This window comes from Herpailurus yagouaroundi, unplaced genomic scaffold, assembly GCF_014898765.1.
Source record: "Herpailurus yagouaroundi ecotype Mexico unplaced genomic scaffold, PumYag 160, whole genome shotgun sequence".
Classification (NCBI taxonomy): domain Eukaryota; kingdom Metazoa; phylum Chordata; class Mammalia; order Carnivora; family Felidae; genus Herpailurus; species Herpailurus yagouaroundi.
In genome coordinates, this window is record NW_024412401.1 from 6,987,753 (window position 1) to 7,014,265 (window position 26,513).

Genomic DNA, 26,513 nt, shown 5'->3' on the forward strand with positions numbered 1-26,513 from the left:
TAACTCTCAAAGTAGAAAGTAAGGATTTGACAGGGCAGAGACAATAGTGTAGCAATTCTGATCTTCTTTAAAGAGGCAGTAGGGTATGTTGGAAGACAGACGGGGATCTGTGGCATTGAATGTAGGAGTTTGGATCTCCACCCTGCCATTTGTACGTCACTGATTGGGGTGAGTAGGTCGTGGGGTGAGGAGTAGGAAGGGACAGGGGCTCTGTCCCCTTGTAATCATTCAGGGATCCAAACTCCCATCACTTTAGGCAGATTTCTTAATCTCTTTGAAAAATGTGATTATGTTTATAAAACGTTGGGCTTATAGCAAATGTTCACCAAATGTTTGTTTCTCCTCTAGCACGTTCAGGATGTTTTGCACAGTTCCTGACGTTTGCATATTACCCATGTTCAGGTATTCTGAACAGTAGAATTAAGCATGTGTATCTGGTACCTTTTCAAGGGACACTGGCTTCAACAATGGCTGGTGATGTTTTCTCAAGTGTCGTCGTCATCTCTTGAGGAGAATAGAGCTCTATGAGGCCTCACTTATTTTCCCCTCTTCCTTTCTTCTGTGTTTATAAGATGTCAGAGTCAATCATGAAAAGAACTCAAAAGATTCTAAAGCATCTTTCTGGTGTCATTTTCTGCCTAAGGCCCACAGTCCCAGACAGGAAGCCCCTAAAATGTGACACCAGACACAGCTCCTCCATCAGCAAATTCCCAATGCGGGTCCATACTTGAGTGAGCCTGAGAGAGATTTGCTCATAAATGTATTAAAGAACAATTCCCACGTAATTTCTCCTCTTTTGGCACTGCTGTCACCTCTATGGTTTTAGTTGTACAGAGACTGGGGACAACCTCTTTCCACCCTTTGCTATCCGGAATATTTCTGTCTCCCAAGAGCCCTCCTCCCCTCACCTGAAGAACTCAGTCCTTTTGGTAAGCACCCTGTCTTGTTCTGGCAAACACCCCGAGATCATGGGGTTACAGGAATAGAAGAAGCTTGCACCCACTTCCTGGGGAAGTAAGGAATGGCTCCAGGTCTCTCTCCCTCCGCCTCTTGTTTCTCACCTTCCCTCGCCCTCCCCATTTCCGCTCTCCTCCTACATGTCTCTGCCTCTGTAGGAGGATCACAGGTGCTTGCTTCCAGAGAAGGACGCCCTGCAGGAGCCTTGCTACGGGATTTGTCCTTGTTGCGGAGAGAGCTTCATGAGTGTTGGCACTGGAGACACACACACCACCCCATCAGCACAGCTATGGGGAGGGTGTTCAGTCCCCTCTCCCCCCACCCTCCCCCATCCCCTTCACTTAGTGAAACTGAAGACCCACTTAGTCCAGCTCTCTTACTTGGCCTCTCTCGCTCTAGAACAGCCTTCATTCCTATTGGGGATTGTGTGCTTGCTGCCCACAGCAGTCCTCGCAAGAACATTCCAGCATACATGCTGTGTGAGCAATTCATAGCGAGGGAAATACTCGCAGAAAATGATTTGTAGGGCCTCGTTTATCCTTGTGCTTTCAGGAGAGAAATGGCAGGGAATGTTTTCTTCAGCTTACCTTTCAGAGGCCTTCTCTTGAATCCTGTGGATTTTTTTTCCCCCCAACGGAAAAACTGAGCTCGGGGTCCAAAGTCCAAGCTGGCATGGCTAAGCATCATGATTCTCTTGCTCTCCCTAGTGGTGCTGCAATGAAAAATCAGCTTCTCTGCCCCTTACCTGCATCTTTTGTCCAGGAATATTCAGAGGCCATGCCGACCTGGTCTTTTTCCTGCATTTGAGCATCAGGCATCACGAGGTATGCCTCTCCCTGATGTGAACTGAAGGATGAGGTATCTAAATCTTCACTCCCTTTCAGCTGCCCTGCCTCCTCTTTCCAGCCAATTTGGTGATCCTTAGTGATTCTCACTCAATTATTGGTAATCTGAATAAAAGAGAAAACCAGAAAGTTACTCCTCTGTTCCTCATAATAGGGAGGGAGGCCCTACAGATCTTGGCCAAACATTTTGACCTTCAGCCACTGCTCTAGGCCCACCTGAGGCAGCAGAGTCACCAGGATACCAGTGAATTCACACAAGGCAGTTCATCATTAGTGAGGGAGTGTGAGACCTCCTTCCTACCTCCACCCCACTTCCCGCTACTGGAGCTCAGGAGCAGCAAGTGCCCCGGGGTCCATAATTAGGGCTCTTGATCTGGGTGTTACAGAATAGACTGCTGATAAATTCTTCATCAGGTTCAAGGACAAGTGACAGGTACACAGGTCTGTATTCTCACCAGCAGGCTGCCCATTAAGGGTAACACTACCCTTGCCCCAAGGGCAGAATCCAGCCCCAACTCAGGTCAGCACAGGACTAAGGACTGAGCCCTTTGACTCTTCCTGGTTTTGACACCCCCCCCCCCCCATTGACCAGGATTTGACATTATAAACATAGGCTGGATACATGCCCCAGATTTCTGAGTAAATTTTTTGAGCTGCGCCAACAGGCTAAGTGGTGCAAGAAATGGAGCTTTCTGCCCCCCAAAGCCCTGTGAATTGATGCCACAGATTTTTCTGTCTCCTGCCTCACTCAGAGCCCAGCCTCCTATGGAGCCTTCTAAGCAGACTATCTCAGAAAGCCCGTCCTGAACCGGGGCTTGCTTACCAGCATGTCAACCATAGGGAAGCTTCCTAAAGAATAAAGCCCATCTGCTTGTCTTAGCCTACTCAGGCTGCTTTTTCAAAATATCCATAGACTAGGTGGTTTAAGCGTCCAAAATTTATTTCTCACAGTGCCGAAGACTGAGAAGTCTAAGATCAAGTGCCAGCCCATCCAGCTCCTGCTGAGAGATCTTTTCCGGGATTGCAGTTAGGGATCTTACTGTGTCCAGACATGATGGAGAAAGAGGGCTAGATCTCTGGTCTCTCCTTATAAGGGCACTAATCCCATCGTGATGACTCTACCCTCATGACCTCATCTTAACCTAATTACTTCCAAAGGCCCCCACCTCCAAATACCATTACATTGGAGGTGGTTAGGACTCCAACATTTGAATATGCGGGGAAACACAAATGTCCAATCAATGACACCCCTAGAGGAGGACAGAGCCCAACTTCTAAAGGCAGGTACCCTATCCTAACTCCTAAACACACTCCCCAACTCTCTCTCACAGACAAGAAACTTGGATTGAAGAGAGAGCACTTTCTTTTTGTCACTCCCTTTTGTCTCTTCCTCTGTGGTGCTAGTGACCATAGTTCCATGTTTTCTTGTTCTAAGAAAATACATACGCTTGGGGCACCTGGGTGGCTCAGTATGTTAAGCATCTGACTCTTTTGGCTCAGGTCATGGTCTCAAGGTTTGTGAGATCGAGCCTCACGTTGGGCTCTGGGCTGACAGCTCAGAGCCTCCTTGGGATTCTCCCTCTCAAAATAACTAAGCCAAGAATTTTTTTAAAAAGAAAAAACATAGGCTCCAAAAAATAGAGGCATGTTTTCTACGTGTGGTGTCAATTCTGGTAAGGGTCTGGCACTTTCGTTTGTCTAGTCCATGAACATACTAATATTTTGCAGCTTTTAACTTTTTATTGAAGTGTAATAACCTATACAGAAAAGGGTACCTATCATAAAGGTACCAAGCCCACAGAACCAGCCCTCAGGTCAAGACACAGAGAATTACCAGCCACCAGGCCCTACTTCCAGCCCCTCCCCATTCATCCCTTCCTCTCTGAGGAACCATCACCCTGATGGCTAACAACTTAGATTGATGTTATCAGTTTTAGTTTTTCACTTCCAGAGATGAAATCATACAGTGTGTACTCTTTTGGGTCTAGCTTCGCTTACTCACTGTTAATGTTTGTTTCATGTAGTTGTCAACCGTTCCTTTTCACCGAAGTATAGTTCTGGTTCTTAGGTTTATCGATGCTTTCTGCAAAGAATTTGGGTACTTTCCTTCCACCCTGGCAAGCGTCCTTTACCAGCTACCCGCTTCCTGTTCTGTTAACTGGCCTCTCTCTCTTCCTGCCTCATCAGTGTGAGTTTTAAAAGGCAAGAGATCTTGAGACCACGGAGAGGTCAGAGGCATTATTTAGTTTGGCCAAAGGACGGTAGAAGACGCCCAGGCAGCTGCTTCCTGCAGAGTAGCCCCTGGGAAGGCCCGCCACAACTGCCTCCGGGGTCACCTGAATGTGTTTAGCTGATAGAGTTTATTGTTTTTTTTCTTCCTAGGTGTGCCCGAAGCTGAAGTCACTTGGTTCAGGAATCAAAGCAAACTGGGTTCCCCTCACCATCTGCACGAGGGCTCCTTGCTGCTCACAGACGTGTCCTCTTCAGATCAGGGCCTCTACTCCTGCAGGGCAGCCAATGTGCACGGAGAGCTGACGGAGAACACACAGCTGCTGATCCTAGGTAAACACCACGAGGTTGGCTGCCCCTGCTGGACCCCATGGGGGTGACTGTCTGACCCACCCTCCACCCCCCTTTTCCCCTGATCCAATTAAGTACTTAAAAGCAATGTCCCTTCCCTTCTCTCCACCTTTGGGCCTTCCAGTAGAAAGAACACAGACTTGGGGGCCAGGCAGACATCAGTTTGAACCCTGGCACTTACTCACTGTGTGACCTTGGCTGGCTCACTTAGCCTTACTAAGCTTTAAATGCTGGCCTTGACACGGAGACCTGTACAATGAAGATTGCCTGCATAGGAGGAGGGGGTTGTCAGCTGGAGCTACAGAAGCAAAGCAAGTTATTTTTAATTTCTTCCGTGGTCAGGACTTCTTTGAGAATCAAAGGGAAGCGCTAGATTAGCCCCTCCAGAAGAATTCATACATGCAACATTTTTCGTATAATTTCGGAAGGTTCCTAGTCCAGCCCACATAAAGTCCACACAGGTACCCCACCACCGCTCCCCCCACCCTGCCCCAGTCTTAGCCCCTTCCACCTGCTAAAACAAAATCCTGCAAACTGGGTGGCTGATAAACAACGGAAATTTATTTCTCATACTTCTAGAGGCTGGAAGTCCGGGATCAGGATGCCAAGACTGTCAGGTCCTGGTGAAGCCCCTTTCTGGGTTGCAAACTGCTGGCTTCTTGCTGTGTTCTCCCATGGCAGAAGGGACAAGCCAGCTCTCTGGGGTCTCGCTTATAAGGACACCAATTCCAATCATGAGGGCCATACCCCACCCCTCCCAAAGGCCCCATCACCTAATACCATCACCTTGGGGAGTTAGGATTTCACATATGAATTTGAGGGGACACAAACATTCAGACTGTAGCACCCCCCAAAACAGAAGAGCCCCTGGCTAAAAAGTCTAACACAGTTCTTGGCATGACATGGGTATTTAAAAATAACAACCACTGGGACATCGTCCCACATTCCCTGTTGCCCAGTGCTGGCCTCAGCCATGTTGCAAGCAATAACCCCTTTATCCCCTGGACAGGGGACCCTAGGCTTATCTTCCCCATCGGGTCTGGACCTTAGAGGGATGCAGTAAAAAAGCTTATTTTTGTCTTACCTTTTTTTTAAAAAAGCAAGCAAATATGAGAGCACTTTTTATTTTTAAAACAAGCAAATTTAAAACTAGCAAATATGCTAGTTTCCTCAAGAGAAAGCTACCCTTCTAAGAAGAAAGAGAAAACTGTGGGAAATATGAATAGTCACACCCCATACATACATACACATACATTATAGACTTCCTTTGGGGAAAAATAATTAAACTTTATACTTGCATTTCCATACCACCAGTTGATGCTACACCAAAGCTTCGGGGCTCGAGCCCCTGCCCACTCAGATTTCAGAGAGGCCCAGGTGGGTTTTCATCTCACCAGTGGCTACATAAACCTCCAGTCATCTTAGAAAGCCCCAGAAGATCAGCTCCGTGAAGGGTGTCATTTGTTCTGCATTGGGTTTCATCCGGCTGAGCTGCGTGCGAGGCTGGAGCCCCGGGCCCAGGGACTCCTGCCCCACGCTGAGCTACGGTGCTTCACTGTGGGTTTTTCCTCCCTAACAAGCCTTGCTTGTCGCCTGTGCTGACAGGGATGAAAGCCTAGGACGTGTAGCTGCTACTGTGGGTCTGCCAGTGAAGTGTGCTTGTTCCTTGAGCCAGCTCTGGCAGCATCACAACCATAAAACAGCGTGGCTGCGAACATGTTGCTGGACGAGCGTAACATCTTCCCGTTTTAATCAAACGTGGCGGGGAACAAAATCACTATTTAGACTCTTAAGTTTAGGGCTTTTCTTGATCAGAAGCCTCGGTTTATGAATCGAAGTATTTTTAGTTTTGTAAGTACTTTATGAGCATAGAAATAATGTCTCTTTTTTTATTATTTTAATCGGCCAAAAATTTTTAAACAAGGGACTTCATGTATAAAACTGAGGTTTCAGGGGTACCTGGGTGGCTCAATCAGTTAAACTTCCAACTTGGGCTCAGGTCATGATCTCGCATTTCGGGAGTTCGAGCCTCACATTGGGCTCTGTGCTGACAGCTCAGAGCCTGGAGCCTGCTTCCAATTCTGTGTCTCCTTCTCTCTCTGCCCCTCCTCTGCTCTCTCTCTCTCTCTCTCTCTCTCAAAAATAAACACTTAAAAATATTAAAAACTGAGGTTTCATGCCAATACCTGTGATTAACCTGTAGTGTGGAGACTTGAAGTGTAATGAGACTTTCATTCATTTATTCCTATAGCCATTGAATGAACATTCATTACATGTGGCCTCTAAATTCCATCTCAAGCTATAGGATAAATTTAAGAGGTGACCTCTGCCCTTGGAGAATTTATAGTTTCCCTAGAAAGATCGAATGGACATGCACCAAGGAAGAAAAATTAGATAAAAGCTGTAAGGGCATTAGGAGGGGCTGACACTTGGCCCAGGAAGATCTGATGGTTTTGAAGATGGGATGTAACCTCCCTTTTTGGCTTTTAGTAAATAAGCAAAGGTTTCTTGAGTTAATATTCTGGAAGGAATACTCAGTATTCAATTTCAGTATTCTCAAGAGAGCATTAAAAAGGATGAGAAAAGGAGAGTCTAGGTTAGAGTAAACTGCCACCATCAGTTCCTAAAATCATAGTATTTCAAACTAGGCCTGGGAAATGATGAGATTCCTCATCATTTTATAGACAAGGAAAGTAGGGCTCAGAGGGATTAAGTCACTTGCCCAAGGTAGTGAATGACAGAGGGCTCCTGAGCCCAAACATGATGTTTTCACCCTATACTATATAAATAGTATTTTAAGTTATATGCAATATGTACGAAGACTTTATCATTTTTAAACTATTTTATATATTTTTTTTTTAATAAAATCTCAAGCTCATCATTGTTTTCTACGTGTGACGGTCTTTTGTAGTCAAGGCAGAGTAGACAGGCTTATTTCTGAAGCAGACTCCCGAGCCACTGTGACTTACTTGCCACTCTTAGAAGAATCTGAAAAATGACAGGCACGTGATAGGTCCTCACTGAACACCGATGAAATGACCATCACTTGCGAGAGCAATACTCCTGCTTCTCTTTAGATTCCAACAGGTGCTCTAGAGACAAAGGTGGGGTCCGCCCTGGGAGATGTAAGGAGTGGGGAGACAGGATTCTGCTGCTTTGCCTGGAGAATCTCGGGTCATCTCACCACAAGACTCAGTAGGTGCTCATCTTTTTAGTTGTCCAGTGGAAGTGACAGGCAGGCCCCTATATTTCCCATTTTTATCACTTTGGTCTCTGGTTAACTGTGACCACTGATGACTTCAGCCCTTGTAAGATTTTGAAGCACAAATCATCCCTGTTCTGCTTATCTGGTCCTTACCTGGGCATAAAAATCCAGACCACAAAGAAGATTAACTTTGTCAACTTCATAAACCTTTTTCTTCATGGGAATAGTCACCCACAGGCTTCTTTTAAATAAGGAATTCCTGTGGTGATGTGTCTGTATATGTGGGGACAGTAACAAAGTGCTCTAAAGGATGTCGTAAGAGTTGAATGAAAAAAGAAACGAAAACTATTTAACACAGGACTTGGCATATAATAAATGCTGAAGAAGTGTTGGCTTTTTAAAAGTGTTTTTATAATTTTGTTTAATTTGCCTACACATTTATAGGAAGCCAGTGGTACTGTGGTATAAAGTGGTAGACAGTAGGAACTCCTAAAAATCAACATACCTGATTCTTATTACTGACCTTATTGTTTTGGGCATCAAATATTAAGCTTGAAGTTCAGACTCACCTTGATAGGCACTGGAGGCAATCAGTAATGCTCACCTCACACGTGGATACACATAGGTGCATGCCCACCTCTCCTTCTCCCCTGAACACAGCCTTCACGCTTTAACCTGTCTGACTCCCCATCTGCCTTCCCACAGATCCCCCCCAAGTCCCCACACAGTTGGAAGACATCAGGGCCTTGCTTTCAGCCACTGGACCGAACCTTCCTTCAGTGCTGACATCTCCTCTGGGAGCACAGCTGGTCCTGGATCCTGGGAATTCTGCTCTCCTTGGTGAGTCCAATTCTCTGGAACGTTGGGCAGGAATCCAGGGCTGGACAGGATTTATGGATGGGTGACTGCTTGCAGGTGGGAGGGAGGCAGCAGTAGGGGGTAGCCAACAGGAAATCACTAAATTGCCTACAGAATCCAGACTCACCAGTGGAAACTTGGCTGACTTTCCATGTGAGGTGAGTGCAGATCTTAGTCTGGACTCTAGCTTGTCTAGATTCCAACATGGCTCCTTTCTGAATCCTCTTGGGCTGATGCCACAGTCCAGATCCTCTCAATCAGATTGACTCACTCAACAGTAAATAGCAAAGCAGTAAAAATAGCTCCTCCACCCCCCTCTCCCCTTGCCAACCATGCCTCAGTATGCCCCCATGACCCTCTCACAACTAAACTAGAGCTATAATCAGCTTTCAAGAAGAAAAAGCTAGACAATTCTGTTTAGGCCAGCTGTCTGTAGGTAGGGCCCAAAACCAACCCAGATGGGCTCCTCCAAAGCAAGTGTTTAAAAAACTTTACCAAGTACAACTTCCCTGACACCTGTCATTGGGAACCTTCACCAAGTTATTGCCCATACGGCTGGTGCCCTCTGGTAACAGAGAAGTATTGCAAAGTCATCCTGCCCTGGGCCCTTCACACCAGAAACATGGAGATGCCACAGGAACCTCTACACTCCAGTCATGACCTCTGGAGATGGTCACGGTGGAAAAGAAGAAGTATCTTCCATCAAAGGCCTGGGGAAAAAAAACAGGTCTACACAATGGGGGACATCCTCATGCTAATTCTTTTGTGGCCCCAAATGTTGATAATGGGGACTATGATAATGGGGACTTTGGCTCAAAGTTGAAAGTTTCTCTATTCTCATCCCCACCGATAAGCAAGGAACAGGAAGCCAAAAGGTTCCTAATCATATTGGTGATTGCTTATCAACATGGCCACAGGGACTGATATCTCTAGGATGACAACACAGGAAGATTACCTTCGGTTCTTATTATCATCTAAAATTAACAAAGAATGCTCATAGCATATGACCACGTGGCAAAAGCTTACAATTTTTTTTATTTCTGATCTTACCTTAAGAATAAGACACAGAGGCAATGACAAGTAGCCCTGTTTCCTGTAAGTTACACAAGCGTGGCATTGAGCTTTTCTACATCGTGTTGATCAGAATTCATAGAAGTTTCAAATTGCTTTTTTGTTGGCTTATAAATGGTAAATTTATTCTAAATTAATGTGAGCATAGTAAACTTTTTTTATTTTAGACTCATCACTATACGAAATTGTCATAACTATTAATCATAGCCCAGTCACTAGCAGAGTGCACAGCAATTGTTTATTTTCAAGTTTCAACAACCTTGGGACACTCAGGTGCCAGTCAGCATGCTGGAAAAATTAACCTGCTCATATTTTTCCATGATAGTTTTACTTTCTTTCTCCCTTATTCTGGAATAATATTTTGTCTCGTTGTTGCCATTAGCAATAAGAACTTATTGTGCTTTATGCGGCTGCATTCCCTTGCTAGTCTATAGTGCTTTGTTACCTTAGACTGGTATTTAAATCTAACAGTTAAGAGACACCTTAACACCCTAGTTCACATCCAGACTGCTCCATTTGAATGAGACAGTGAGTCAGTAACCATAAAGGCCCTGAGTGTAACTTCTTGGGCAACACGGACTCTAGCAGCGAATGTTGATGTCGTGCCAGCACTATAGAAGTAAGAGGGATCTACATGGAATTGTGGAGATGAAGTAAGAAATGACGTCAGGTATCAAGACTCTGAAAAGTAGGTCACTTGAAACATACCAGGGCCTAGATCTGTTGGTCGAATTGCTCTTATTTAGACTAGTTCCCATCCCTGGCTCCTCTTGGTGGCCCTTTGAGACCAGAGTGTGTGTTCTGGGTACAAAAATAGGTCAGGGAGGCAATTCTGTGTAGCGCTGCTGAGAACTCTGAATGGCAAACAGTGTCAAAGACTGTTATTAGACTAAGGAAATAGATTTACTGTGTGGGAAATGGGGACAGATCTTTAGAGGGCTTTAAGTAGGAAAATGATATAGTAAAAGTAATATTTGACAGACTTAATCTGATATTCTGTAAGAGTAACCAATAGTGGGAGCAATTCAAGGAAGAAATCCTATTTTGAGAGTAACAGATGTTCTAGACCGGGATGGAAATATGTGGCAAAGATACTGTTAACTGCCCCTGCCACAACCTACACATTTCCAATCAAACATGACATTCTTTTTCATCAGCCCAGGTGCTGCCTTGGAATTCATTTTAACATTCCCACCAAGCATGGTGGCAGTTGATATATAGGATGAAAGTCATTTGTCAACCCCGTTGTATCCAGTAAACGGTGACATTCCTGTATGTGTATTTCTACCATCTATCAGACCGGTTGTCTGCATCAGATTCAGAGAACTTCATGATTCTGTGGCATACGGACAATAACTCATGGACCTTGATTCTCATGTTTTCATGGCAGAAGGAAAAAAGGGAGATGTGAGGTTTTTCAGAGCCATAGATCAGAGCTAACTCTTCTTGGTTAAGACTCAAGTGTTGAGATTCCCAGTGGGTGGGCTATTCCAATAATGACTATTTTAGTTGACAGACACTCTGGCATTGACCTCACTTCAAGCCACTGCTGGAACTTTCAAGAAGGAATGTTGATTGAGCAACATGTGCATGGGCCTATGTGGGACTCACTTTCCATAACTGTAAGTGAAGACTTGGGACCAGTGAGTCTCTGTTGCTCTCACACCCTTTGTTGTATGACACAGACTTAGAAAATGCCCAGTGGAGGCTCAGCCATGCAGAGTGGACCCAACCTAAACAGATTCATTGTCCTAGGCAAGACGGGTGCTGATTTTCTTTGCCCTTATTTTACAGCTGTCCTTTGTGCTGGGAGGCCTGAACTGTGCCAACTGCTGTGTATGGAGGGCAAGGCCCATGCCACCCCTTTTAGTGGTCCAGGTCTAGGTCCTGGGGCTCCAATTTTAGAGCAGCAGCATCTCAGGCCTCCCTGCAGCATCTACACCTTTTGGCAGCCTTCTGTTAAAAATTTTTTTGGTTGCTAAGACTCAAAATTAATATTTCTCACAGTATCATTTATAGGGCATTAGCATTTGTATTTTGCAAAAAAAAAATAACTTTTATTGGAGTTTCCCTTAGAGCAATATATTTTCATTGTAGAACAATTAAAAATAGAAGCAAAAATAAAAAACTAAAAATTGTCTATAATTGCCTAGCCCAGATAAAATGAGTACAAATATCTTTTTCCAGCCATTAATATACACATCATACATACCTTTTGTCTACAATGAACTCATACTCTATATGCTGCTTGCAACTTTTTTCACTAACTGGTATATAGCAATTATCTTTCCATGTCTCTATGCTTCTATAGTTTTAATTTTGAGGGCTGTTTTGGTAGGAGGTATCATACATTCAACCAACTCTAACGTTGAACTTTTAGATTCCTTGCAATCTTTTGCCAATATAAAAACATAGATGTGGTGAATATTCTTATTCTTAAAATGTTTGTGTACACCTCTTGGCATAAATTTCTAGAAGTGGAATTATTATGTCAAAAGTTTTGTATATTTTAGTTTTTGCTCTTTTCAAATTGCCCTCCAAAAAAGCGTTATCTATTTATATGTGCACAGCACAATGTGAGAATTCTCACTTCCCTAAAATATCATGAACAGTATATATGACCAAGAGTTTTTACATTTACCATTTAAATTGGTAAATACACAATAGTATAAAATACAATATGAAAATTATGCCATTTAAAATTTTTATTTACGATGTTTAAAAATTCTTGGTTTTAATGTTTATTAATCGTTTGCATTCATTTATGAGTTGCCTGTTCAGGTCCTTTTTCATTGATTGGTAGAAACCTATCTTACTTTAATGATTTGTAAGACACAATACATATTTATATATGTTTGACATATATTTGACATAAAAGTTTTTAACAGCCTTAATGAGAGATAATTGGCATTGGTATAAATAAATACAACACATTTTAAGTCTAAAATTTGATGTTTTGATACACAGATAAATCCATGAAACCATCACTGCTGTCAACATAATGAACATACTCATCATCCCCAAAAGTTACTTTTATAAAATCATGCCTTCACACCTTTGCCCCACCCCTCATCTACCCCCAGCAACCACTGATCTGCTCTCAGTATAGATCAGATTATATTTCTAGAATGTTTTATAAAAGGACCCATACTGTAGGGAGAATGGCTTCTTTTGCCCAGGATAATTATTTTGGCATTCATCCATATTGTAACATGCAACAGTGCATCTTTTTGTCAACTAGTGTTCCGTTGTACACATAGACTATAGTTGGTTTAATCACCCACTTGTTGAGGAACAGAATGGTCATTTCCCATTTCTGGTTGCTACAAATGAAAATGCTGTAGGTATTCACGTACCCTTCTTTCTATGGACACACACTTTCATCTTTCTTGATTAAACACCTAAAAGTGAAAGGGCTGCATCATATAGTAGGTGTTTGTTCAACATTTTAAGAAACAGCCAGACTTTTTTAAAGCAGTTGTACTACTCTACATTCCTGCTGGCAGTATCTGGCATTTCTAGTTTCTCCACATCCTAGGCAACACAGACTATAGTTAGTCTTTAATTTGAGACCTTCTACTGGGTCTGTAGTGGTTTCCTGTTGTGGTTTTAATTTGTATTTCCCTAATAGCTAATAATGTTGAGCATCTTTTCTTGTGCTATTTGCCATCCTGATTTCTTCTTTGGTGAAGTGTCTATTCAGTTTTCTTCCCTTTTTTTTTTTTTTTAATTGGGTTGTTTGTTTATTGAATTTTGAGAGTTCTCCATATACCTTAAAGGCAAGTCTTTTATTAGATATATAATTTTCAAATATCTTGTCCCAGTCAGTGGATGTCTTTTTTATTCTTTTAGTGTTTTTCAAAGAGCAGAAGATTTTAATTTTGATGAAGTCCCACCTATTATTTTTTTTTATTTTATAGATGGTTCTTTTGCAGTTGTATTTAAGAAATTTTCCTACTTCAGGGTCCCAAAGATTTTCTTCCATGTTTTCTTCCAGAAGATTTATATCGATATTGTATGGATTTAGGTTTTACAGTTAGGTCTATCATTTCTTTTGAGTTTGTTTTTACCAAGGGTGTGAGGTATATACTGAAGTTCATTCTTATGCATATGGTTACCCAACTTGTTCCACTACCATTTGTTGAAAAGATTATTCTTTCTCCACCCAATTGCCTTGGCACCTTTGTGGAAAATCAGTTGTCATTATATGTGTGGGTATATTTCCAGCCTATTCTGTTTCAGTGATATATTTGTCTCTTTACATCAATACCACATTCTACCCAACACCCTATGAATCATGAGGTTTTCCAGTCTGGCTGATAGGAACAGGTGCTATTCTGTACCCTGTGTGAGCCCCAGAAGCTGCTACCTCTAATTCTTTCCCTTTTCCCTGCCTCTGGTAGTTCTTCACAGGTATGCACTGATGTGGATTCTATTGAATACGCAAGGCGGACCTTCTGCAGATTTCTGGAATTCATTTATTCATTCGATCTCCCTCTCTCTTTCTCCGTCTGTCTGTCTGTCTGTCTCTCTCTCTCTCTCTCTCTCTCTCTCTCTCTCTCTCTCCAGTTCTCTCTTCTCTGATAGTCCATTCTGTAAACTCAAGCCACCTTGATCTCCTGTGCTTTCAGCTCCCTCTCCTAAACTCAGGAGTCCACTGGGCTGCACGTGGGTTTTCCTGTGTTGCAGCCTGGAAACCCTCTCAAGGCACTAAGCTGGGGAAACATAGGGCTCACCTTGTTTTATTTCCTATTTCTCAGGGATCAATGACATTCATTGCCTAATATCCTGAAAACCACTGCTTTATACATTTTGTTCATTTTTTAATATTTTAAGCAGGAAAGTAAATTCATTCTTTTACTCCATTTTGCTTGGAAAGAGGCATACACATATGTGCAAGATATGTGTGTGTGTGTGTGTGTGTATATATATATATATGTATATATATATATATATAAGTGCCTGTAGATGTATACACACACACATATATATTATGTGTATGTTTTAAATATTTGCCTAGACTAAGCTGATACCCAAATTTTGCAATCACATTCTAGAAGTATTACATAAGCACTTTTTTTTTTTAAATTTTTTTTTTTAACGTTTATTTATTTTTGGGACAGAGAGAGACAGAGCATGAGCGGGGGAGGGGCAGAGAGAGAGAGGGAGACACAGAATCGGAAACAGGCTCCAGGCTCCGAGCCATCAGCCCAGAGCCTGACGCGGGGCTCGAACTCACGGACCGCGAGATCGTGACCTGGCTGAAATCGGACGCTTAACCGACTGCGCCACCCAGGCACCCCTACATAAGCACTTTTAAGAGATAATGTTTTACAGGCTTGGCAAACTATAGTCCCTGGGCCGAATCTAGGTCACTACTTATTTTTATAAAGTTTTATTGGCACACAGCCACACCCATTTATTTACCTTTGTATTGTCTATGGCTTCTTTCATACCATAATGGCCGAGTCAAATGCTTGTGACAGAAACCATATGGCCTAGAAGACATATGCCATATGCGGTGCCCAAGTCAGAGACAGTCCTCCTGACCTCTCTACTGGAAACTCATGTTAGGCTAGTCCCACAGAGCCAAACAGCACAGCCTTTTCTCATACCTTGTGATTTACCAAGAGAAGAGCGATTTAGGCATTCCAACCTGGGTTTGCAAAGTAAAGTTTTTCCAGGAAAGAAATCATTGTGCCTGGCCATTCTCCCCAGCCAGGGCTCAAGGGTCACAGCCAACACACACAGTAGCATCTCAGCAGCGTCAGCATGCTCCCCAGGGCCCTGCATGGTAACAGCCCCACCTCTCAGAGCCCTTCCATCCCTGGAGAAGCCAGACAGGGAGGCCAAGGGCCACACACCACAGCCGGGCAGTGGTGTTTTCCTTCTGGCCACCTGAGACAGGTGGCCTGCCCATTTTCTTCTCTGTTCATTTGAAGTGCCCAGAATTGCACAGCCTGGCTGGTATAGATGCAGTTCCTACAAATCCTACCACGTCAACGAGGGAGCTGTAGCTGGAATATACGGGACCCAGGTCTGGAGCCTAAGGTGGAGTTTATATTGTTCTCATACAAACCCCTGAAGGTAGGAGGATGTTTCAGAAAACAGTTGAGTAAATATTAATGTTTGAAGTTGAAAGCCTTGGTAAAGGGCCTAAGAAGGGACTATCTCAAAGATAGATCAATTTGCTCCTTGAATAAAATATTTATTGAGTGCCTATTATGTGCCAGCCACTGTGCTAGGGCCAGGGACACACAGTAAATAAGATAAATCTAGCTCTCATTCATTCAAGAAAAATTTATTGAGCATTTCCTATGCATTAGGCACTAATCTAGATCTGAAGAAACAGTAATGAAGCACATTAACATGTGCCCTCATGTGGTCTGAATTCTAGCAGGGGCACTTCGAGTCTGGCAGGGAAAGTAATTCAAGTAGGAAGACTATGATCAAAAGAGTAAGAACTGGTGCTTTGGGGACACTTGAGGAGGGGATATTTGCCCTGGGATTGGAAGAGAGGCTGGAAGTTATGAGAGAGCATTCCAGTCAGAGGAGTTCCAGAGCATTTCAAGGCAGAGGAACCAGCAGAGGTTCTAAAGCAAGAAAGCCTAGAGTATTTGAGGAAGTGTCACAGCCATAACTAAGGGCAGAGTGGCCTCAGATGAAGCTAAAGAGAGAAGCAAGAGCAAGTTTCTGGCACTCTGTGAGCCCTGGTAAGACTTTCACACTCTGCACTAAATGCAGTGGGAAGTCTCTGAATGGTTTAAAAGCAGGAGAGAGACATCATCTCATTTGTGTTTTTATTTATTTTTTTTTAATTTTTTTTTAACGTTTATTTATTTTTGAGACAGAGAGAGGCAGAGCATGAACGGGGGAGGGTCAGAGAGAGAGGGAGACACAGAATCAGAAGCAGGCTCCAGGCTCTGGGCCATCATCAGCCCAGAGCCTGACACGGGGCTCGAACTCACGGACTGTGAGATCGTGACCTGAGCTGAAGTCGGACGCTTAACCGACTGAGCCACCCAGGCGCCCCTCATTTGTGTTTTTAAAAGCTTGTTCTGGTTACTGTGACGGGGATAGGTTCTAGGGAAGAGACTAGATGGAGTCCACCATTCAGGAAGTATTCCAGGTAAGAGATAATGATAGGTGAGAGTCGAGAGCTGGAGAGAATGGAAAGAAGTGAACTAATTCAGGGACATGTAGGACATAACACTGATAGGACATGGCAGATAGGTTAACATGGGAGGTGGGGGTGGGCAATAGTAATCCATACAATTCTCAGTAAAGCTCATGTACCTCCTATGTGATAATGACACATTTCAGACCACTCAAGTCAACATGTTGGAATAAAATGGAGAGCTACCTAGGTGTGTGACTGCAGAGAGCATTGGTGTGAAGAGAAGGACAGTCAAAGCTTCTGTTATTAAATCCTGGTTCATTTCCTTAACACACCTGTCCAGTTTCCATTCGATGCTGGGCCTTGTGCCCTCTCCCAGCCTTAGAGGATCTCAGAAGCAGTAGGAAAGAGAGAAAAGTCAGCCATGTGTGAGAAAATCTCTGAAGAGTTGCAAAAAAAAGCCAGGGGAGTGAGGACCCCTTTCTCTGGTGAAGGAAAATCAGCAGGCTTCAGAGAATTGTTCAAACTCAGTCTTAAATGATGAGTAAAAGCATTCCAAGCACTGAGGCAACAGACACATACTTACTGTGTTCCTTCTGTGTTCTGGGGCACCATTGAAGGCACTGGGGATGTAGCAGGGAACAAAATAAAAATCCTTTCTCTCACATAGCTTTCATTGTACTAAGGGAAATAGAAAATAAACACAATGACGTAAATGACACAGTATATTAGAAGGTATGGAAAGTGGAGTATATTAGATAAGTGCTATGGAAAAAAAATAGAGCAAGAAAGATGGAAAGTGCTGATATGGGAACAAGGATGCAATTTTAAATTAGATTGGCAGGAGAAGGCTCACAAAGAAAGTAATCTTTGAGCAAAGACTTGAATGTGAGCTATTGAGCCTTGCATACATCTGGAAGAAAAGAAGAGGGGAGATGAGGGGAGAAAAGGGAAGGAAAGGGGAGAGGAGGGAAAGCTGTGGAAAAGCCAGTGTGGAGTCTTTGAGGCAGGGACATGCCTAGTGTGTTCAAGGATCAACAAAGAGGCTAGTGTGGTGTTGCCGGAATGGAGTCATCGGGGTTGTGTGTGAGAGAGAGAAGATCAGAGACGTAACAAGGCTGAGGGCAAATTGTGTAAGGCCTTGTAAATGGTCATGTTAAAATAACAGTGAGAGAAAAAAACTATAAATGCCCAAATTTATAAACAGACTCAATATCGCATTGAGCATCATGGGCTTTTCCAGGATTAGGCAAGGGCAGGCAGAAGTGATTTCTTTTATTGGAAACCATGCAGCCAGCTGAATGTTATATAGCTGACTCTAGTAAAACAGAGGTTTATCAGGCTGGCTCTGGTACAAGCCAATATTGCTGCTTAATTTGACTCACATGTGTTGGGCACCTGCTACATCTACCTGGCTCTGAGCTGGGCTTCTACAGGCACGTGCCTGGCCATTTCTTTCATCAAGGACGAGGTTCCCAGTTGCACGAGAGTCACTGAGAAGTTAAAAAAAAAAAATGTCCTAGGGGCACCTGGGTGGCTCAGCCAGTTAAGCATCCGACTTCGGTTCAGATCATGATCTCATGGCTCATGAGTTTGAGGCCCCGGTTGGGCTTTCTGCTGTCATTGCAGAGCCTGCTTCAGGATCCTCTGTCTCCCTTCTCTTTGCCCCCACCCCTGCACACGTGCACTCTATCTCAAAAACTAATAAACATTTAAAACCCAAAAAATGTCCTACCTGAGACCAATTAATACAGAATTTCTGGGGGTGGGGGTAGACATCAGTCCTTTTGAAAACTGATTCTCAGAGCTTGAATGGACTTTAAAAGTCACTTCTGCATCCCTTTCTACTTATGTAGAGACTGATATGGGAAAATGGGAGGCTTTATCATTTAGAAAATTTTAAACTGGTATTCAAGCCTCCTTGCTATTCAGACCTATCCTCTACATTTATCCTTCCATCTTATTCCTATCTCAAATGATCCCTCCATTCCAATCAAAATGTTCCCTAGTAATTGCCATGGCTTTGAGCTTTCCTTGCCTGGAATACCCTCCCCTGCCCCTTCATTTCTGGCTGTATCCTAGAAGTCTTCAAGGCACAGTTCAAGCCATTCTGTGAAACCTTCTTGCAGTGCTCCAGCCTGAACTGATCTCTCCTGCTGACCTCCTGAGGCATCTACTCCAGACCAGGGTTGGGCAAACTTTTTCTGTAAAGGACCAGATAGGAAGGAAGTACTTTATGCACTGAGAGCCATAAGACGCCTATCGCAAGGACTCAACTCTGAGGTGTAAACAGCCATAGACCGTAAGAAACAAATGAGTGTAGCTGTGGTCCAATAAAAGTTGATTTCCAAGGATCCAGACCATAGCTGAATAGTCAACCCCTGCTCTAGACCACTGATAGGACACTGAGCTTTCCACATTTTCTATTATTAAAGGTATTTCTCATTTGTGTCAGGTCTCCCCACTAGATTCTAGGTCCTGGAGAGAAAAGAGGCTGTCTAAATAGTCTCAGGTGATTTAAAACAATGTTAGTAGGTAGGGGCACCTGGGTGGCTCAGTTAAGCATCTGACTTCGGCTCAGGTCATGATCTCATGGTATGTGAGTTTGAGCCCCGCTTCGGGCTCTGTGCTGACAGTTCAGAGCCTAGAGCCTGCTTTGGATTCTGTGTCTCCCTCTCTCTCTGCTCCTCCCTCATTCATGCTCTGCCTCTATCTCTCAAAAATAAATAAAAGTTAAAAAAAAAACTTTTTTTAAACAGGGTTAGGTAGCAGGGCCTTGGCTGAGAAAGCCTCTTGAGTCATTTCCATCTCATTTCTATTACAATTATAACTTTATCATCTGTCCCACATACTTCCACCCTCGCCCCACCCTGTACACTTCCTGATTATTCTGGTACAGACTGGATTGAGCACTTCCTGCACCCCATTATGAGGCAATTCACACAGCAACAGTCAGTGAGTACCCTCGGCCACATCTGTTGGGAAACCACTTTTCATATGATTGTTTGGAAAACTAAGATCATCACTGTTTCCTCTCTAAAGATAGTTATGGGAACAGCAAGTTCTGATGGCCAAAAGTTAGGTAAAAAAATTAATCCACAATGGGGGACCGCCCCATCAGAAATTACAGACATGGCAAACAAAAGTGATGCAGGGAAAAAAATAGGAAAGGGCTAGCATACTTAATGAGGAGAAGGATAGAAGAGGAATTTATCCTGACCCTTTTTGAAGAGACATGAGTTGGCATCTGTTTCCTCATTTATATGGAAAGCCTGAGGTTTTATGTCACAAGGAAAATGCTTTTGATTTCCTATAGCTTTGCCCACAAAAAGAATATGCTTTGCTATTAAGAAGAAAGGTCAGCATTTGTGGTTGTTATGGCACATGCTTATGCACTTTTGTCTTTTCTTTTTAATAAAATCCAAAGTAGAGAATAGAGACCCCATAGGGACTGCAGGAAGCTCTGTAGCACATATACTATAAAACTGAATCAGTATTTCAGAGGGCATTTATGAGGAAGCCACAGGAAGGAGCACTGTGGTTCTTTAGATTGGAGTGAACATCCATAAATTTAAAAAGACACCAGAGCATAAGTGACACTTAAAATAGTTGGACACAGAAAGCGAGGCAGTAAATCTCCCTGCCTGGCCACTGTTCCAAGCCACAGCAAGCATCCAGGCACGAGCTTATTTTAAGACTCCAATAGTCAGGAAATGGGGACCTTGAGAAACTTACACTTGCCCCTGCCCTTTCCTGGCACAAGGACACAGTTCGCAGACCCATCTGCCCTCCCCGCCATGTTTAACAGGAATGACGTGAATGAGTCGGATGTCCCAGAAATAGACTGGTATTGAAAGTCCATCAGTGGGAAAATGAGGAACTCTCCACTTTACCTAATAAATCCTTCCTCAACCCCGAACTGGCTTTTGAAAATACTGACTCTGGTTCCATGCCTTCCTGCATCTATGTGGTGTAGAGGCAGTTTTACATCGTGCCCAGAGGCAGATGGTAGAAGGGAAGACAGGATCATGAACCTAAGACCCCCTGCCTTGGTTCCCATCCTACCTTGTACAGTGAAGAGCACAGGGGTAGTGCCTCAGTTAGAAGACCTGTTGCCAAATCCTCAGTTATAAATAATTGTCTTAGTCCATTCAGGCTACTATAACAAATGCTACAGAATGGCAGAAATTTACTTCTCAGTTCTGGAAACAGGAAGGCAAGAATCATGGTGCCTGCATGGTCATATTCTGGTGAAAACCCTCTTCCTGGTTCATAGCCAGCACCTTCCTGGTGTGTTCTCACAAAGTGGAAGGGGCTAGGGATGGATCTCCATAGTCTCTTTCATAAGAACACTGACCTTTCCATGAGACTGCCACCCTTATGATTTATACACTCCCGAAGGTCCTCTGTCCTAATACCATCACACTGAGCATTAGTATTTCAGCACATGAATTAGGGAGGGGGGACACTAACATTCAGAACATAGCAATAATGCCCATCTTGCAGAATTAATTATGATAAAGGTTAAGTGAAATCATATCACATGCAACCTGCCCAGTTTAATCTTGGTACAAAGTGGATACTAACTTATGTTAATTTCTTGCCTCTATCCTTTGCTTCCCTTTGAATCTATGAACCAAGAAGTCCGTTCTCTTCTTCACTGTGGTCTGGCACAAGTTCTTCTTTATAGGATCAGAGTTTGTTGCCATTTTGAGCGTACATCACTGGCTAAAAATCATTCAGGGTTCATTGTATGCCAGATGCTAGGTTGGAACAGACAAGCACAATGTAGGCCCCCTGACATCCAGAAACTTCTTATCTAGTTAGAACATATCAACACAGAAGGAATGATAAGAAAGCAGTAGAAGTTGACAAGGAGAAAGAATAAAAAGCACTAAATGGTTGCTCTGTGAATTTGGAATAAAAGACCAAGGTTTCAGTTCTCTTTTGAAAGTTCTATTCCCATCTATCCACCTCAGTCCCATGCTCTGTGTTGGGGCCCTTCACGTGCACATTGGAGTTTGCACATCACTGTGGTTAGGAGTGCAGACTTGGTCAGAATGCCTGGCTCGGCTGCATGGTAACAGCTGTATGACCCTGAGCAAGTTCTGGAAGTTCTCTCTGCCTTTGACTGTAAAATGGAGGTAATAACTGCATATACCTCCAGGGCTTTTGAAAGGAGTAAATGAGGTAATACGTATAAAGTGCTTACAATGGTGCTTTGGCACACAGTAAATGCTCAGCTAATGCTAGTCGTTAGTATCTTGGCAGTACATGCTCTTGCCCCAGCCCTCCTCTTCTTGAAGTGGGAGAACCAAGAAACTTAAGAATGCCCTGGGGATACTGTATTATATACCTGAAAGTTGCTAAGAGAGGAAATCTTAACCGGTCTTCCACAAAACAGAAATGGTAATTAGGTGATGGAGGGGTTAGCTATGGTGGTAATCATTTTGCAATAAACAAGGGTGTCAAATCAACACGTGTTGTACAACTTAAACAATTTTATATGTCAATTATATCTCAATAAAGCTGGAAAAGGTGGGGGAGTGGGGGAGAATGCCCTTAGGGGCCAAGTCCTGAAGGCAGAGATGACCTACCTTTCCACTAACTTACCCATTTTATGCTGTTCATTTTCCCTTTATTTACTAGCTAATTTATATATTTACTAATTTAACATACTTTTTGGTCAGGTTCCCTCAGACAATTTCAGCCTATCTCAGATAAATTAAGCAAGAAAAAGGGAAGGGCTTTTGCCCACTACTGAAGCAAAAGGATGAAAAGGGTGTGAACTTTGGAATAGGACTTGAACAATGGTTAAGTCACATAACCTTTATGGGCCTTCCTTTCTCATGAGTAAAATGGGTTGATAACCCATCTCTGAGGACCAATTTGAGAGTCAAATGAAATTAAATATGTAAAAAATTTTTGTAAACTCTAAAGTACTCTATGAGCCCTCATCCTGAGGCTAGAGGTAAGGATGGAGGTAAAGGTGGGATTTCTAGAACCCCAAAGAGAAGGCAGAATCTCAGGGATTCTGGACTATTTGAGAAGACCCTAGCTTCCAGCCGAGAGCAGTTTCCTTACCTGTTTCTCTTTGCTACGTACTGGAACATAGATTGCATTGTTGTTTTTTTAACCCTTGGGAGACTGTTGCTGATAAAATATAGAGGACTCAAAGCACCCGAGCTGACTTCATGGAAAAGTGGGACCTGAGCAGCACCAGGACTTACGGGATTAGACAGGCCAAGAAAGGGACACAGGTGTGAGTTAGGCATCCCTCATGAGAGACAGGGAGTAGTATAAAGCAGAAGACACAGTCCTATTCTACATCTATGGGCTTGGCCCATGGAATACAGATGCCTGGACTCACTTGTTGTTTTTTGAGACAGAATGGAATGGAATGGAATCAAAACTCAGCCAGGATCTTGTCTCGTATCAGTCACCTGTTGCCACTTGTAGGAGGTTGCAATCTTTTATCTTTTTGTGTGTTATGCCTGCTGTGTTCAGGAAAAGTTTGGAAAAGCAGAGTTTGGAAAAAATTAGGGAAATCAAGTTTGTTTAACCTCTTACCAGAATTAGCTTCAGTTTCTTTTGTGAAGCAGAATTATCACCCGGCTTCTGCTTTGTAGTACCTTTTTCTCTCATGAATAAGAAGTCATTCCCAACACACACACATACTCCTTAACTTCTTGTTACCCATGGATATTGGCCTTAACACTAAAATTTGAGGGCTTCCTTTGACTTTAAGGCTCTTAGAGCTTTAAACAAAAAAAAGCAGCCCATTCAATTGTTCTTTGCTCTTGAAAGGAAAACAAAAAAGAGGAAGGTAGTTTTCTTGAGAGCATCAGTTTTAATGTCCTCTTTTATGTCAAAAAAGTACTTTCTAGATACATAAGAAACTGGGAACACTGGTGCCCTGTGAGGAGAGGAACCATGTAGCTGGGGAAAGATGAGGGGGAAATGAGAGGGAGAATTTCAACATTCCATTTAGTTACCCTTTAAATTTTGAATCATATGAAGTATTTCGAAGTATATGTATTAACTATTCAAGAATAAATGAATAAAATCTGGGCTGGAAACCTAGCACAATTCCACAAATATTTCATACACCTCCACTCTATGCCAAGAATTCCACATCTTGGGGCCCTGGGTGGCTCAGTCATTTGAGTGCCTGACTCTTGATTTTGGCTCAGGTCCTGATCTCACAGTTTTTGGGATCAAGCCCCACGTCAAGCTTCACACTGACAGCATGGAGCCTGCTTGGGATTCTCTCTTTCCCTCTCTCTCTGCCCCTCCCCCACTCACACTCTTCCTCTGTTTCTCTCTCCCTCTCTCAAAAAAAAAGAATTCCACATCTTGATCATCACTCAGCTTATGCTCTAGGTCTCCCATTCTATGGATACACAGGACAAACAACTTGGATAAACACCTTGGACAAACAACTATGGATACACAGGAAAACATCCTCCATTTGCTGGTAGAAAGGAGAGCAAGGCAGTGAGTCAGAATCACATCTCAGCTCCCTTAAAATCCTAATGAGGTTACACACTGGTATAGTTGGGTTCTGGTTTTGTTTGTGTTCTCATGGGTCGTCTGAGAGAGAAATTTTGCCAGGATATCCCCATGCTAGGAGCACACGTAGCATTCCTAAATATAGAAGAGGATTTGCACCATCTCTGAAAACCTACTCAGCTGAAAAGAATTTTGTTGACCACTTGCTGTTCCCTATCCACTACAGCCTGTCAGAGCAAATCTTAGAAAGTAGATTCAGTCCAAAGGGAAGAAATGATGACAATAATAATTGTACTCTTATGCTAGAAACATAACCTAGTAAGATGTCTGTATCTGTTTAAAAGTCTAAACTCTCTTTCATCATTCACCTTTACTACTTTATCTCTGAAAGGTACGTAGAAAGACAGGTTTCATTCCAAAAACATCATTCTGTCAAGAACGTTTTTATGTGAAAATCCATTATGATTATGGAATTCTCCATTTCTCTGCGGGCAGTGCCAGCTCAGAAATAATGAGCTCCCTGTGTCTTTTGTTGCCAGGAGATAAGACCAAAAATTCATTCAAGGCCCTTTCTGGAGCATGGCAGGGACCGTCGTGTCTAATGTGTGACTCTTTGAAATGGTATCAACAGAGAGAAGCCGGCACAAGCTTGTCTGTTGTCCTGCCAGCTTCCTGAGCCCAGGAGAAGAATTTAGGCCCAGAAGAAAACGACCACAGTGTTCCTATATGAACAATAAAGACTGCACCCCCTCTTAATTATTTTCCTTGTAATCCTGCTATTCTCAACTTTAATGAACTTTTGCGGTATCTCAGATCCTTGCTCAAAGCCATGCTTCAGGGAGTGACTCGTCCCAGTTAGCTCTGAATGTAAGTCAGGAACATAGAGAGGGCCTCGAGATTTGGGGGAAGATTCTTCTTCTAAGCACACTGAAGTCATTCATAAAATGGTGGAGTTAGAGAGAAAATATGATACAAAGTGAAATTGGAGGTAAAAATAAAACAAAACTTTTGTTTAGAAGTCTTTACAAACTTTTAACTATAAGCTTTTTATATTCAATAAAGCAAAAAACACATCCCATTCCATGACTTTTGAAGGATTTTCCCTCCTTTCTCCACCCAGATTGTCCTCTGAAAATGTCTATTTATCCATTAAACACTACAGACAAAACCTGTAACATAATAACTTTGTTTTACTCAAATGCTGCTATTTTTCCTCAAATCTTTAAAAGTACTTAAAATCTGATGAAACGTATGAGAAATGAAGCTCCATCAACCCCATGTTCTCAACCGTCAGCAATTTTACTGCTTTGGGTGCTGGTGTTTATCAATCCCCCAGTCCTCTAAATCCTAAGGCCTTGGCAGATAGAGAAGGTTTTTTCTCCCACACCTGTTGTTCTTTTTCTTGATTTGGTATAAGAATTGCTTTTTTCATTACCATACTGTTATTTTGACATAATCTCCATTTCACAAAAAAGTTGGAAGTATAACATAAAGAATTTTTTCTACCTGGTCCAAATGAGTTGACAGCACAATACCCCATCACCCAGTGTACATTTCCTTCACGTTGTGGCAGTTGTCCCAATAATGTCCTTAACAGCAAAAGAATCTGTCCCGAATCCCATGCTGCATTTAGTTTTCATGTCTCTTAAGTCTTCTTCAATCTGGAACAGCTCCTCAGGCTCCCTTGACTTTCATGACCTTAACCATTTTGAAGATTATGGGACTGTTATTTTAAAATATGTTCCTCAATTTGGATTTGTCTCAGGTTTCCTCATGATTAGATTCAAGTTATGCATCTCTGGCAGAAACATCACAAAAGTGATGCTGAACTCTTCCCGTTACACCCGATCACATGATCATGATTGCCATTGTACCGCTACGGTTCATGTTAATTCCAATCACTTGTTTAAGGTGGTATCTGCCAGGCTTTTTCATTCTAAAGTTTCCCTTTTTGCCCTTGTAATATGTATTTTGTGAAGAGATGCTTTGAGACTATGTTAAATATTCTGTTCCTCATTTAACGCTCAATTGATTCATTTACTTATTTATATCTGCATGGACTCACAGATTCCTGTCTTATTGAATGGGCTATAATCTATTGCTAACCTGTTCTACTTTTATGCAAGAAATTTCTCAGATTCAGTCATTTAGAGCCTCTTTAAGGTGACTCCTGTACCCTTTGATATGTCCATATGAATCTTTGATAATTTCTTACTCTCTGTCTCATCCTGAAATTTACCTGCTCTAGCCTTGGAGAATTGATATTTAGAAACCCAGATCTCTGACCCAGGTCTGTTCATTGCTTTTGGAGTATCACTGCTCTCAATCCTTCTCAGTGCAGAGAAATGAAAACTGTCTGCCTGTCTAT

The 26,513-nt window shown here is 42.8% G+C and overlaps 1 protein-coding gene across 9 annotated transcripts in view; it reads left to right on the forward strand.

Moving 5' to 3' along the window:
• Nucleotides 1-26,513, forward strand: part of ADAMTSL1 (ADAMTS like 1) — an 885,520-nt gene that overhangs the window by 806,237 nt on the left and 52,770 nt on the right. For 7 of the 9 annotated variants that reach the window (XM_040481344.1, XM_040481341.1, XM_040481337.1 and 4 more), the window contains 2 exons: nt 4,185-4,364; nt 8,293-8,427. In XM_040481344.1, coding sequence (XP_040337278.1) covers nt 4,185-4,364; nt 8,293-8,427 — 315 coding nt within the window. Of the gene's footprint in view, nt 1-4,184; nt 4,365-8,292; nt 8,428-11,025; nt 11,139-24,684; nt 25,219-26,513 lie in introns of those variants that run through there. The other 2 variants (XM_040481343.1, XM_040481342.1) reach the window with 2 other exon arrangements.